Source organism: Callorhinchus milii, unplaced genomic scaffold (assembly GCF_018977255.1).
Source record: "Callorhinchus milii isolate IMCB2004 unplaced genomic scaffold, IMCB_Cmil_1.0 Scaffold5, whole genome shotgun sequence".
Taxonomy (NCBI): domain Eukaryota; kingdom Metazoa; phylum Chordata; class Chondrichthyes; order Chimaeriformes; family Callorhinchidae; genus Callorhinchus; species Callorhinchus milii.
Window position 1 is genome coordinate 20,585,354 of NW_024704746.1, and position 13,715 is coordinate 20,599,068.

Consider the following 13,715-nt stretch of genomic DNA (forward strand, 5'->3'; position numbering starts at 1 on the left):
TATACTGTTTATACTGTATGTGGAGCTTGAAAAATTATGAAAATTGGTATTGAACTGTTTGCCGTGATTAGTCTTCCTTTTTTTTGAATAAAGTTAAAGTACTCAAGGCTTCTTCCTAGCTTGCTGTTGCCTCAACTTGAGGCTGCAGGGCAAGATCAGTTGATCACCCAGCCATGAATTTCTTTAAGCGACTGTGTCTTGAGATTTTCTCTCTTGGTATGGTGGAATTCAATTTTAATATTCACATTACTTTAACATTTTTATATGGATGATTGAATGTCATCCAAAGAGAATGATGAGAATCTTATCCTTGGCGAGTAGTCAAACATTATGTATGGTGTTGGCACTTTACTTATTGTGCTTTGACCAGGAATTTTTCATTTTCACAAGATTTTATCCATCTTCATACTGTTGTTTCAATAATTAATAAAATGTACAATAAATAAATGTACAAAAATAATCTGTGCAGCTGCAAAAGTTACAGCCTAAACTGAATTACCAGTCTACCATTTTTATGTATAGTGTACCCCTCAAAAAAAATTCCCCTTCTGGCATGTTGAAATGATCTGTTCATGTAAATGTTAACACATAATATGAACAACGTTGAAAAGTATGGTCAAGTGAGAGAGGCAGTGAGATGATAACCAACTCGTGCATACAGAAGTTATTAATGTGTTAATAAATGCTCAAGTCTTGCTTTTGTGAATTTTCAGGAAGTAATCACAGTCTCAGTTCCTGACTCCTTATCTCCTCCTGGTTCTCACAGCACCTGTTATGACCGTGCTGAGTGAAGGGTGTCTGGGAAATTTGTCATTCTAGATTAATGACTCTGGGAATAATTTGGAAATGAGATTCTTTGCAGTGTTGGCATGCACAGCGCAATTCACTGACCTAGAATCTCTCAGGTGTGCATTATGGGAAAATTAGACGATTTAGTAATTCATCAGAGAGAGACAGCATGCTGGACGTTAACCTGGGGTTAAGCACTAGTACATTGGAGGATTCGAGAGATAAATGTGTACTGTTTCACCCCTGTACTGACTGCGCTTAGCAACAGAATGATGCTGTGGAGCATATGAGATTTATGCTTGGTTCGCAGTAAAGGAGCAAAGTCTGTTTGTTGAAAACCACTGTGGATATTAAACATTTGTAAATAAAGAATTCTAAAAATGCTTGAGTGGATACAGCTGGTTTTACACATATACAGAGCTTGATATAATGGGCATTATGCAGCAAACATTTAGATTCCAATTTCAAGATTTCTCTGCTTCAATGAAGGGAACTCTAGTGTATGGGATTGTCACATTCGTCTGTATGTATTTTCAGAAGTTAATTCTAGTCGTTATCCAATTGTGTTTTAATAGAGGACCAGCTCCCTCATGGATTTCCTCAAATTGACATGGGCCCACAACTGAAGGTCGTGGAGCGAACCCGCACAGCCACAATGCTCTGCGCTGCCAGTGGTAATCCAGACCCTGAAATCACATGGTTCAAGGATTTCTTGCCAGTGGACACTAGCAACAGCAACGGTCGCATCAAACAACTCCGATCAGGTAAGAAGAAACATTTGCCTACCAGTAAATTACTGATCCAGTTGCTTCTGTGGTAGTTGGTGTTCATACTGACCTATTAAGGAAATTGTATTGTAGGTCAGTTATATTGATAGCGTGTTTTACATTAATTGATCAGTTTGCTTACTCACTCTATTATTGTTAACGTTTTTATTTCAATTACTATTCCTGGCATCTTTGGTTATTTACCGCCTGGAAATGTCTTGTTTTCCTTGAAAGCTAGTTGCGTGGATCCAAAAATAGTATCACTGTATTCTTTATCCATTTAAAACTGAGGAGTAAGAACTTCCCAGCTAGAGATGGTGACATATGGCTTGAAGTTTGTTTATTCAATGCCTTGCTGATGCAGATATATAACGATGTTCAGAATGACTTAATTGAGTTTGAATCCTGTCTGGCCAGAATTAACCGCCACCAAATACAGTACCTAGTTACACCCAGTACAAGGTTGATCTTGTATTTAAACACAGTAGGTGGATCTATGCTATTCATGTCTAAAATGTAACGTTATTTGTAGAAAGTGTGGTCCCCCTTCATATTGAATTGTGATTTAAATGTAAAATTCAGCTGTGTTTGCTATGTAAAGTTATTTGCTGTGTCTTTTTTTTAAAAAAATCAAGTTTTAAGTCAATTTAGCAGAATTTGTCTTCTCAACAGAATGGATTATTATTTTGTTATGAACGAGGGCTTTGAATTTATGCTGTTTTATTTGAAATCCCGCTTTGAAGACATTCACTGCGCCAGTCACATATGTAAGCGGGATTCGATTTTTCTGACACTAAATAATTTTTGTTTAAAAACTGATTTAAAAATGTTTTTAAAAAAATCTGCGTTATCAAAGCAAATGCTAAAATTTCTTACAGAATTCATTCAATCAGTTGAAGGAAGAAAGACAAATTGCTTTATGTGTGGTACACTCTCAATTTGGTCTGAAATATATGCATTTGATAATTTGTATAAAAACTACTATTTCCTATTCTCTCCATTTGTCACACACATAGTACCTTTAACAACAAATTAAGGCTTTTTTTTGCATCCAAGATGCTTTAAAATATTTTATTTGGAGTTATTCTAGTCCAGAGAACTTTTTTCCCCAAAGTACCATATGCCACAGGTTCAAAATATGTGTAGATCTATGCCTGGATGTATTTTGGAATATAATGCCAGCAATGGTTTTGTCATTGCTTGTCTTTAAAGCTACACCATTTCATAATTATTTCTTCTAAAAGCAATGGAAAGTATGTTGTTAACAAAGATCCAGTGCCTAAAATGTTTGTAAAACATATTAATCATTTGGTGATTATTATTTATAGGCACAAGTTGCATTATATTCTCTCTTTCCCTTTGGTCAACATGCGTTTGATCTATGAACCATTCTAATGTCATTTAGTTGGGTTTGTTACCCCCGGCCCTCTAATACTTGGGGCTGATGGAAATCAATAAAAAACAAAAATGTATTCTGCAATCTGACACCAAAAAAAATAGATTTTTTAAAAAATAGATTTTTTGACTGATCCATGCCACGAATTTCACTTCCTATGTGCTGCACCTCCGTGCTATGCAAAGAAGGACTATAAAAATCACCTCTGATGCATTACGGACAGGAAATGCTGCTGACATCACACTGACAGAGTCTATGACCACCCAGAAGTTATCCATTTTTGTTGGCCCCAATGAATTATTATAAAAAATTGCTGATCTTATCTGAGATTTTGATATTGTCAGAAGAAATGAAAAAAATTCTTATCTGTTATTATTACTACAAAACCTAGCTTCCACAGTCTACCCTTCTCATGCGTGCCTCCCATTAATAACCAAAATGGAGGAAGGTTTACATTTAGGTCCAGGAATATATCACAAACTAAAAATGTAGCCAACACATATGCATTGTTGCATAAAATGCCCTCAAGAAGGAACTCACAAATGCTGCATCTTGGGGTATACTCTCAACAGCATGGAAACTATGTTTTGACACCTTGTGGCACAAATCTTTATTCTGTCTATTCTCCTCAACTTTTTTCAACTGAAGTCTCCACTTACTCAACGTTATGTACATCTTCCAGCTCAAGTTTGAATCCTGGTCGACTTCCTTCATTTTTTCTAACATTGTGAACCAATGAAATGTTTTTGATAATCTGCACAGCAGTCAGTAATTTTACCCAAGGGCATAAAATATGCATGTGTGGTATATTTAGAGGCTGTTGAACAGCTTAAAGTAAAATATGATGTTCAAACAACTCGAGGATTACCACATAGAATGACTATGAATGATATCTTATTCATGCATGTTTTTTAAAATTGAAACTTCTAAAAGTATGAAAAATCCCGAAGTACCTTATGTTAAGTCTGTTTGTTTGTTTGCCACTAGCATCGGGACAGCATTGCAGCATGTGTCCTCACTAAACGCGACAAGCGAACCATCAGTAAATCTGGAGCGCTCTGATGCCAGCAGCATACAATTGAACTGTAACCCAGAGAAGCCATCTCATGGCAGCAGCAGCTTACAGCAGGGCAGCTGCAGCTACAACTAGGCAGCAATATGGGATCCTGTTAGTAGTACAAATGAGGTAATAGAAGGAAGACAAAAAAACAGAGCAGAGAATTTGGGCCAAATCTCAGAAAGAAGGGGCAAAAGATAAAACGGAAAGAAACTGGAAAAAAACAGAAATAGACGAAACAGGTAGGGGGAAAGGTTAAGTTAAGTGTTAGACTACATGCCATCCCTAAAAGGACACCAAAGAAAGGTGTGATTATTTTTCTGAATTCATTCTGAATTATTTTCAAATGTAAAGTTTGCTTCTGATATCTGTGAGCTATACATCCTTTTACTTATGTTTTATCTAGGTGTATAAAATGAGAGTGGAATTTGATTGAAGAGCAAACTCACCAATGTGTTACTTGGACACATGAATCAATCTTATAAATTGATTAAAAAGTAGCATCACAGTGCTTCTGAGACTACACCCATGATAAAACAACTCTTCACAAGTGTTAATCTCAAGTAAATCACAGCCTTGTTCACATAAAAATGCTAAAATATAAATGGCGGTCTAATTTATAACATTAACGTACAGGAGACTAATTGTTATTTCAGAATTCAACTGTAGTTATTCCCTGTATTTCACACTATTCGCAGTGAGAGTTGCATATTCTTTGTGGGAAGAATTTTAATTTGTTTCTAGAATGTATATTTAACAGTAATTCTTGTAATTCAGTCAGGGTATAGTTTGGTCTTTTTGTAGCATTGAGCCCAGTAACCTTTTAAGTGTTAATTAACCACAGTGTTATAGGTTTTGCTTAACCATATGGTATTCTGTTCAGCCGCTGTTCACAACTGGATACACACCCTGTGTACTTTTACATTGTAACAACAATTTTTGGTGCTAATGCTAACCAAAGTTTACCAACCCCAGAGCGGTTAAAAAGGTTGCAGATTTAGAGAGGTTCCAGCTGCATTGGAAAATGTCTTTGTGTTTGAGGGTTAAGTATCTGAAGCTCAATCACACTCTGTCAGAATCAGTTTTTAGGTCTCCTGCTATCCATTTGTTCCAGAGTGGCTGATGGATATGGTAATCTCAATATAGTGGTTGAGAAGGGGGAAATATGTTCCACTGAGGCTATTAAATTCCTTCTGTAAAACAAAGTGAACTTCCACCGTAAACGGAGTGTGAAGCACAGAGAGCAGCTACTGTGGAGTTTCGGAATGATAAATGATTAGCCCACTACTTGGTAATGGAGTGCTCTTAGAAACAGAATACTGAAATGTTTCTTCAGACATTTGTGAGCTCTACTGCTAATGATCCATTTCAGCTATGTTATTTTTTTCAAAATGTGTTGTAAACTGGGAAAGGGAGAGGAGGGGAGAATGAAACTTCGTGAAATGTGAAGTAGAGTATATTCAATAAAAAAATCTCTCTGTTAGCTAACAGATAAACATTTGCCTGCTGCTGTACTCCTTTGGTATTGGGTGCGTGTGGTATGTTTATTAATTCTCAAGCTTCTTGTTTGTGAACAGGGACTCCTGGACATTATGTGTCAAATCAATTAAAACGCGCATATCCTGAGTCGCAATGCTCACACTAACATTAGATATACATACACCAAGTTCTTATGTTAAATCCTTTTCAGTAGCCTTAAAACAAAAAGTCTTATGTGGCATGGTGTGTCCTGTTTAATTCTGTTTTCTGTCTCTCAGTTGAACTTCTCAGAATCCTTTGGTAAGTGCTTGGTGTACAGACTCCAATAAGCATAAAAGCAGTGGTGCATGGCATTCCTCTACTAACTGAGCCATACCCACATCCTCACCATGTCTAATAACTAGTTGCGTATCACAGCACAAGAAATGTCTAATAAACCTTGATAAAATGAAGCATCGCTCTTGCCATCTGAGAAAAAGGTTTAAAATATGATGCACTGGTTGATGTGTTTTAGTAAAAATAATGAACGAATATGAAGCCATTTCCCCAGTTTTCCGCCTCCAGCAAAGTGCTGTCTATGCGACTTATTCAGTGAAGATTGATTGCCAACTCAGTACTTGGACAGGTCCAGGCACTTACATGGATGCTGCACTGCTGAGAACAGCTTTACTAACCTACCTAGAAATTGCTCTGAGTTGTTACTTTGCATCAGCCTTTTCTGTCGCTTAAAAAGAAAAAATATATATTTAAAAATCTAAGCTGAAATTCTTTCCTGTTTCCTTTGGTTTTCTTTAATTTTTCTTTCCTCTTTGTACTAATGCTTCTCTCTAATCTTATTTGCATTCAAATTACCTCACCAGGTGGTACACCAATCAGAGGTAAGAATGCTGATCGTGCCCAGAGTCATTGCCATTACTCCATCTCCCTCTGGTGTTCTCATTCCCCGGCATTCTCTTGGCCCTAACACGTGCTTTGCTTTGAGCCCATTTTCCCCCCTTCTCCCTGTTCTCGAACTGCACCCATATGTTTAAACTTCTCAATGTACAGTGGCTTTTGTTTCTTTTTTTTTAAAAAAAATCCTTTTTCGCACAAAATGGACACAATTTATCATCTGTCAGAACCGCTTAATCACCTGGATAAATCAAATAAGCACCTGTTTTTATTTTAGAAGTGTGTCTTAATCTGGTTCCAGTGTTGCAGGAAAATGAATGTCCCCAGGAGACAAGAGCCTCTTATCCAGTTATTACGATAGAACCATAAACTGCTGCATTCTTTGCACCAGTGCAGAATGTGATTTTACAACTCAGGAGAGTTGGGATAATTTTTCAAACCGTTAGATATGGTCACCATAAAAAGTGACGAAACAGTACCTATGTACAAGTATTTGGTAGGTAATCTTGTGTTCTTTTTGTTTGGTTCATTGGGGGAGAGGGAAAAAAGACATCCACGCATAAAAGTTGAATTTAAAACTTTACACAGTGCCCATAACCTGTTGTGTAAATAAATCTGAACCCAGTTTATATTAGAACCCACCGGACCCACATGACTTTCAAGTTGTATGTATAACTATACCTATGTTGGTATCACACCCTCGCCCTTACAATTCACTTGTTCACACAGCTCTGTTGTTTAATTTTAGTTTAGGTTGACTTAGTTGAAAATTTTAGCGCTGAAGTAGTTCAAGATAATCTTGTGATTCGGATTACTTGCACAGCCATAATGTGCAGGACACCTGCAGGTAAATTCTTTACTCTGTTGGCACAGATGCACTCTGTGATATCTGGTCTTCTTGAATTGTAGACGCTATATAAATTATTTTTGTTGTTGTTGTGTCTTTGATGCTTAAAGCCAAAATGTAGTGGTGGACTGCTGCAATAAGTCTTCATTATGAACTGCACATAATTTACCTAGTTTTATTAAATAGCATTTAATCTCTGTGTATTTGTTTGGATAACGAGCATAACTACTCTTTTCCTGGTGACATTAAAGAGTCTGAGCACTGGAACCATTAAGGCATCATTTGCACGTACTTAATAAAATCAAACATCCCTTTAATTAAATCATCCATTTCATAAAACGTTTAAAAATATTTTTCATATCAATTATAATAAAGAAATTGAAATGTGCTTTATATGAAATAAATCTTATTTGTCTTTATTAAACTGAGCAAAAATAATTTTAAAATTGCATCCATATTGATAGAAATGTCATAGTAATGTCCCTAGCCTGCGTTTATGCTGTTCAATTGAGCTTTTGCAAATCTAAGCACAATTATAAAATTAACAATAAAAAATAAATTAAGGATCAAAGAATGTTTAATGACAGAACTTGGTTCTTGATTTGTTTTTTTAATGTGTCTGAGAGACAGTGATTTTCTTGTTTATAACTTGCAGTATCCTTGTGTGGTAATCCTGTGCAGAGTGTATATGGAGATAGCCCCAAAATGTAGATCAAACCTTACCATTTGGACTAAACATACTCTTCTCTGAAGGTATTTGGTTACCAGGGGATATTTCCCTTTCTCCCCGTGCCATATGCCCCCTGCCAACTGGAACTAAATTATATACACCTATTGATGCACTCATGTGAGACTTTGGTTAGTCTACAAATACTAAAACGGTTGTGAATGTTACTCTTAATGAGCCACCTATTACTGGTCTTGTTCTGCCCAAGGCTAAAAGTTTCAAACACTCCTTTTTTATGGAAAAATAATTTGTAGTTAATAATATTTTTAATACCTGGATATGGGATTGATATACAGGTCACTTCATTTTTATTATGGTATACGTTACTCCCACTCGTAAATTTCATTACCCAACTTCCACCAAAAAAGAGATGAAAGCACCAAAGTTAATAAATTATGGGATATAAAATTGAATTGTCCAATGCATGTTCAAAAGAAGGAACTTGAGATGAGGGTACAGCCAGCTGGCATGAGTTCTTTCACCTTCGGGACTTGATTTTCAGTCCACCTAAAGCTGATGTGATAAATGTCTTCTCTGATAAGTTGTAAAAATGAACTGAGTTTGAGTAATCTCCCCACATTTTATAGCTGCCACTTTTGCAATCCAAAAATACTTGCATTAGCAATTTCTGATTACATGGGAAATATGAAGAGCATTAGGTACAGTAGAAGATGTTTTAACCTCATCCAATTTTCATCTTAAGGGTTGATTGCAACTAAAACTGGGCGTCAAAAGTGGAAATTGCTTCATTTCATTCTTTTTGCCGAGCATAAAATGGTGGATTAAGGAGAACTGATCATTAAAGAATCCTATAGCTTAGTGTTTACAACAACAACAAGATTCCATTTATTGAGCGCCTTTCACGTCGGGAGGATGTCCCAAGGCGCTGTACAGTTGGGCCAGGACCCGAGCAGGGGGGAGATGGTCAGGGTGAGGGGAGGGAAGTGAGGGAGTGAGGAGGGGGTAGAGAGTCGAGAAGGGAGCTGAAGGCTGAAGGTCAAAGAGAAAGGTCTTGAGACCGGCCTTGAAGGAGGAAAGGGAGGAGGCGGCGAAGGCACTGGGGGATGGAGTTCCAGAGCCTCGGGGCTGAGAGGCTGAAGGCCCGGCCACCGGTGGTAGGGCGGTTGGGGCGGGGGATGTGGAGCAGACCGGAGCCAGAGGAATGGAGGGTACGGGCAGGTAGGTAGGGGGATAGTAGGTCGGAGAGGTAGGAGAGTGCAAGGCCGTGAATGGCCTTGGAGGTGAGAATGAGGATCTTGAATTCGAAAGCACTTTAGAGCACTTGTCTTGCAAGCGAGATGATCTGGGTTCAATTTCTGGACAAGGCAAAACCTTAGGCAAGTTTGTTACTCCAAATGACTCTGTTTACCCAGCAGTAAGTAGGAACCCCATCAATTGGCGGATCACTTTTCCGAGAGTAATAATCCTTTAAAAGCATTTTTTTAAAAAATTAAAATAATCAGAATTTGGTCACTCAATTCACAACTGTTTGTGGAACACTGCTGTGTGGCAATTGGCTGCCGCATTTCACCCACAAAATATACAGTCAATTCCCTTTAAAGTATATTCTAAGAAGCGCTTTGAGACGTCTCAAAAGCCATGATTAGGTGCTATATCAAATGCAAATATTAATATTTCTACTTTTTGCTCTCGAGCTACACTCCATATGAAGAACTTATTTTTAAAAATGATATATACAAGAAAGTAGTCTATGAATATGTTCTACTACAGAACAGGTGTTGCAGAAGAGGTCTTGGCAATAAAGCCTGGCGAAAACTAAATCCGAAGTCTAATGCAACCTTTAACAAATGAATGATGCACTTTGGATATACATTAGTGCTCCAATTCAGATTAGGTCTCGGTTTCTGCTGGGAGGGGTTCCCTGGGTGCAACTTCTGAAGGACACCACTTAGGGATACTGCGGCTTCTGATAGGTTCAAAAGCCTTTTAACTGATCCAACAGTGTATTTAAAAAAAAACTTTCCATCTTAAATGGAAAAACTGTCTTCAACGTAAAAATAAAATGATTAATTGCTACGCTTTGCGTAGTCTGGTTCTGACCTGTAAATTTCTGTCCGTTTGAAATACCCACATTTTTTTTAAAGTTGTGTATTCTGTGCTGGAGCCTTTCGTCAGCATTCTATTGGTCAGCACCTCTGTCAGTTGAGACCTACAAGATAACATATTTCACCCATCTGAAGAAATAAAATGTTTTTTTTAAGTTTTGAGCCTTACACTGTGTATTTGCATATCTCATTCACACTGCTGGAAGAGTCGTGGAACAAGATCCAAAAAAACGTAAGACTTGTCAAATCCAAGTGGAAGTTTGTCAGAAGTTCATTCTGTTTCCATAGTAATCATGCGGATGCACTGTATTTTGGGTTTGTTTTACTCTTAAAGTTGTATTTTCCTTTTGTTGGCCTTCACAGACCAATTGAACTGATTCATTGACCCTGGTTTGTAGACTATAAAACAATTTGTCAGATATACTGAAACTTGAAATTTTGGTAAACCAACATGCTCAGAATCTACATCTTTATAAATTGCACATTTTGCCAGGGTAGGGGACAAAGCATCCGCAGGGTGGGAGCTAAATCCCTGATTACTGCATTTTTTTAAAATCACACATTGAGTTCCTGTCTCTGAGCAAAGTGAAGGCTGAACCCTACATTGGCAATCTTTCAGTTGAGTTGTTTGCATCAAGAATACTATTTTCTGTTTTTCATGAATGGAAGGTCCAGTAATAGAGTTGCATAACAAACTTTACCCTCACTTTGCTTGAACTAAGGGAACTTGAATGTGCTGCAATATTAACCATATTGGAAAAACTTCAACTTTGGCTTCCTTCTCTTTGCACATTGTTCTCAGTTCCTTGAAGAAAACACGAATCAGCTAAAATGCTTTTGCCAAGCAGCACAAATTATGAGACCAGATTTCAGGATTTTAAATAGAATCTTAGGTTGTCCGTCCCCCCCCACCTCCACAAAAAAATAAAAAAGTTAAGCTTTGCAGAACTATGAGCACTTCTAAACTTTTGAAAGTGAGATTATCTCTCCTATTTGAAAGTGTATGTTTATATCTGTTTCTGAACCTTTATACAATATGTGTTGGTGTATAGACTGTGTGATAAATTTCAGTTTTGTAACACTGTTTTATCACACAATTTCTTCATTTTAAAATCCAGTATTACATTTGTAATGCTTCAGGATATCAAGCACGTGTTGCATAAAGTGACAGGGAGCCATGCAGTGCAGAAATGCACATCCTTGTTAGGAAAACTTGCCATCTGAATTGTAACTGATCAATGTTTCTTCTTTGTAGAAAGACAGACAGCCATCTTCTGCATTTCCTAGGTTCCCAGAATTCTTTCTGTATAGCTAGTTAATAAGATATTTCTGTACCTATTGTTATAAGGGTTTGTTAAAATAGCTATTTTTGTCAGTGTAAACATAATAAACTTTATTAAAATATTGACTGCTTTTGCCAATGCTAGTAGAATTTTTGTCATAGGTTATAAAGTTGACCTGCAATATAATAAACTGCAGCAAACTGGTGCTGGTGGATTAGAAGCCTGGGCAATCCCTGAGGAATGATGTTGCAGCTGACTTGCAAACGCAGCAGTCGATATTTTCTTTATTATACTCTTGGGCTTTTTAAAATTAAATTCAGAAGAGACTGGATAGTCTGTTAAACAAGTCAGTGATAGAATTTCCTTAGACCTATTGTGTGCTGGTGAAGTGTTTCTGTTTAAAGTGAAACAAATGTATTACCATGCAGAAACAATTAGAGTTTGCTTTCAAATAGATTTTGTAATCTCCAGTAAAAGTAGATGTCCAGCAGCCACAGGTGAATAGGAAATCTTATGAGAAACAGGGTGGGTAGCTATACCAGATTCTGAACAGTGTGAAGATGTCCCCAATCAGTGCTTTTGTTAAGATCACGCTATTTCTTTTGCTATGAAACTTAAGACTTTGCATATTCATTACAAAGCTTTGAATCGTTGAAATTCTAGTCTCAGTGTGTGCAAAACCAGAATTCTATTCAGGGTAAGAAATCAGGTGCTCAAACCACACCATTTTACATCACTGTTTGAAATTCTTGTTTATTTACCATACCAGGGTAAGAGTTAAAATGCTTGTTTCTAGCATTTTTTCAACTACAATATTCTGAAAAACATGTTTGTTCAGTATAGTCAGGGTTAGAACACTAGTCATAGCATATATTGAGTAAATATAGGAAAATTTTCACCATGTTTCAAGCAGTGTCGAATCCTGCAGCAAACTGAAAGCAACTGAAGAATATAAAGTGCCATCAAGGTCGGCTTGTTTTTCTCCCCAAGAAAACATTTATCTTAATGGGGATGTGTTTTTTTTTCTAAATTGCATGCTTTACGTTACTATTTGCTTTGTTTAAATCACTGTAGGTTAAATAGCAGTTGTGAAACCAAAGATCTTAGCCCAAGGGTGCAATAAAATATGAATTTAATATTTGCATTTCCATTTCATTTTTTCACATTTTGGGAGAGGAAAAAAATGAAACCTGTACTTTTACGAATTCGAGGACTGCCTTGCTTTGTTCTAGCACTTTGTCTCACACATTTTGAATTGTGTCAGCTTTAGGCGAATGGTTTTGATCTGAGGTATGCTGTAACCAAGGCTATTGATGTGTTTTTATTCAGGAGCCCTGCAGATTGAGAACAGTGAGGAGTCTGACCAGGGCAAATATGAATGTGTAGCAACTAACAGTGCTGGAACCCGTTACTCTGCTCCGGCCAACTTGTACGTAAGAGGTAGGAAATGGGTCTCTTTAACTTGCTTGCTGAGTCTCTGCATGTTATCAGAATAGTTGGAACAAATTGTGTTGTGTACTTCTGTTAGCACGTTTTATTTGTTACTTAGTCATATTCAGAAATGTTAAAAGTTTAGACAATTGACCAATCAATTACATGTCTTTTTTTAAAAAGCACAGGTGTCCAGATACAACTCAGCCAAGCGTCGTCTTTCATGTTCTAAACAATCAAATGTAGTTGAACATGCCTGCTTTTGTTACGTTTTTCTCTGCTGAACTTTTTATTTTGTCAAATGAAGAATTGGGTGGGCATTTTGCTCAGGATGCTAGGTTTATATTTGTAGTATTGGTGATGGATCTTCCTTTAATTGTGTTGCCATTTTGTCTCTTAAGTGGGCTCTGCTAACTGAACATTTCTAACCAGGTCTGTTTTATTTGCTCGCTGCGCAAACTTATTTAGATGTCACTAGCTAAGGATGCGTCATCAGCATATGATCTTTGTCTACCATAGGTTATGCTGATAATACAGCAGTGTTAGGAGTCTCAGACTCCTGGGTGCAGAAGCTCTTCGGTGCTTTTGAATTTAGTAAAAATTGGAAATCGCACAACATCAGCTGACTGTCTACTAACGAATGGTATTTTAGGTAGTAGAATTGCCGGATCAATATGCTTAGAGCAAGACCAGACTAACAAGGAACTAACTACTAATTAGTGTTCTGACCCCCATCTGAGCTCGGCTAACAGGGCACTGAACTAAATACGTTAAAAGTATGTGGGGTGGTTATGTTTCATTGAGTCATATACTGTTGGACAGACTACTGACATTGGGGAGAATTGAAAGGCTGTTTGAACAATATGGGGTAACAATAGAAAAAATATACTGTTAGTTATGTGAGAGAGGCAGGCAATGGGGAGGTTTTATAGTCTGATTGTGTGAGGCTTATGGGCAGGGAAGTATTGCGTAAAAAATTATG

General features: G+C 37.2%; 1 protein-coding gene across 9 annotated transcripts in view; it reads left to right on the forward strand.

Moving 5' to 3' along the window:
* ptprfa (protein tyrosine phosphatase receptor type Fa) overlaps positions 1 to 13,715 on the forward strand; it is a 189,651-nt gene that overhangs the window by 90,922 nt on the left and 85,014 nt on the right. For all 9 annotated transcript variants that reach the window (XM_042335260.1, XM_042335263.1, XM_042335261.1 and 6 more), the window contains exons 5-6: positions 1,365 to 1,553; positions 12,632 to 12,742. In XM_042335260.1, the coding sequence (XP_042191194.1) occupies positions 1,365 to 1,553; positions 12,632 to 12,742 (300 nt within the window). The remainder of the gene's footprint in view (positions 1 to 1,364; positions 1,554 to 12,631; positions 12,743 to 13,715) is intronic.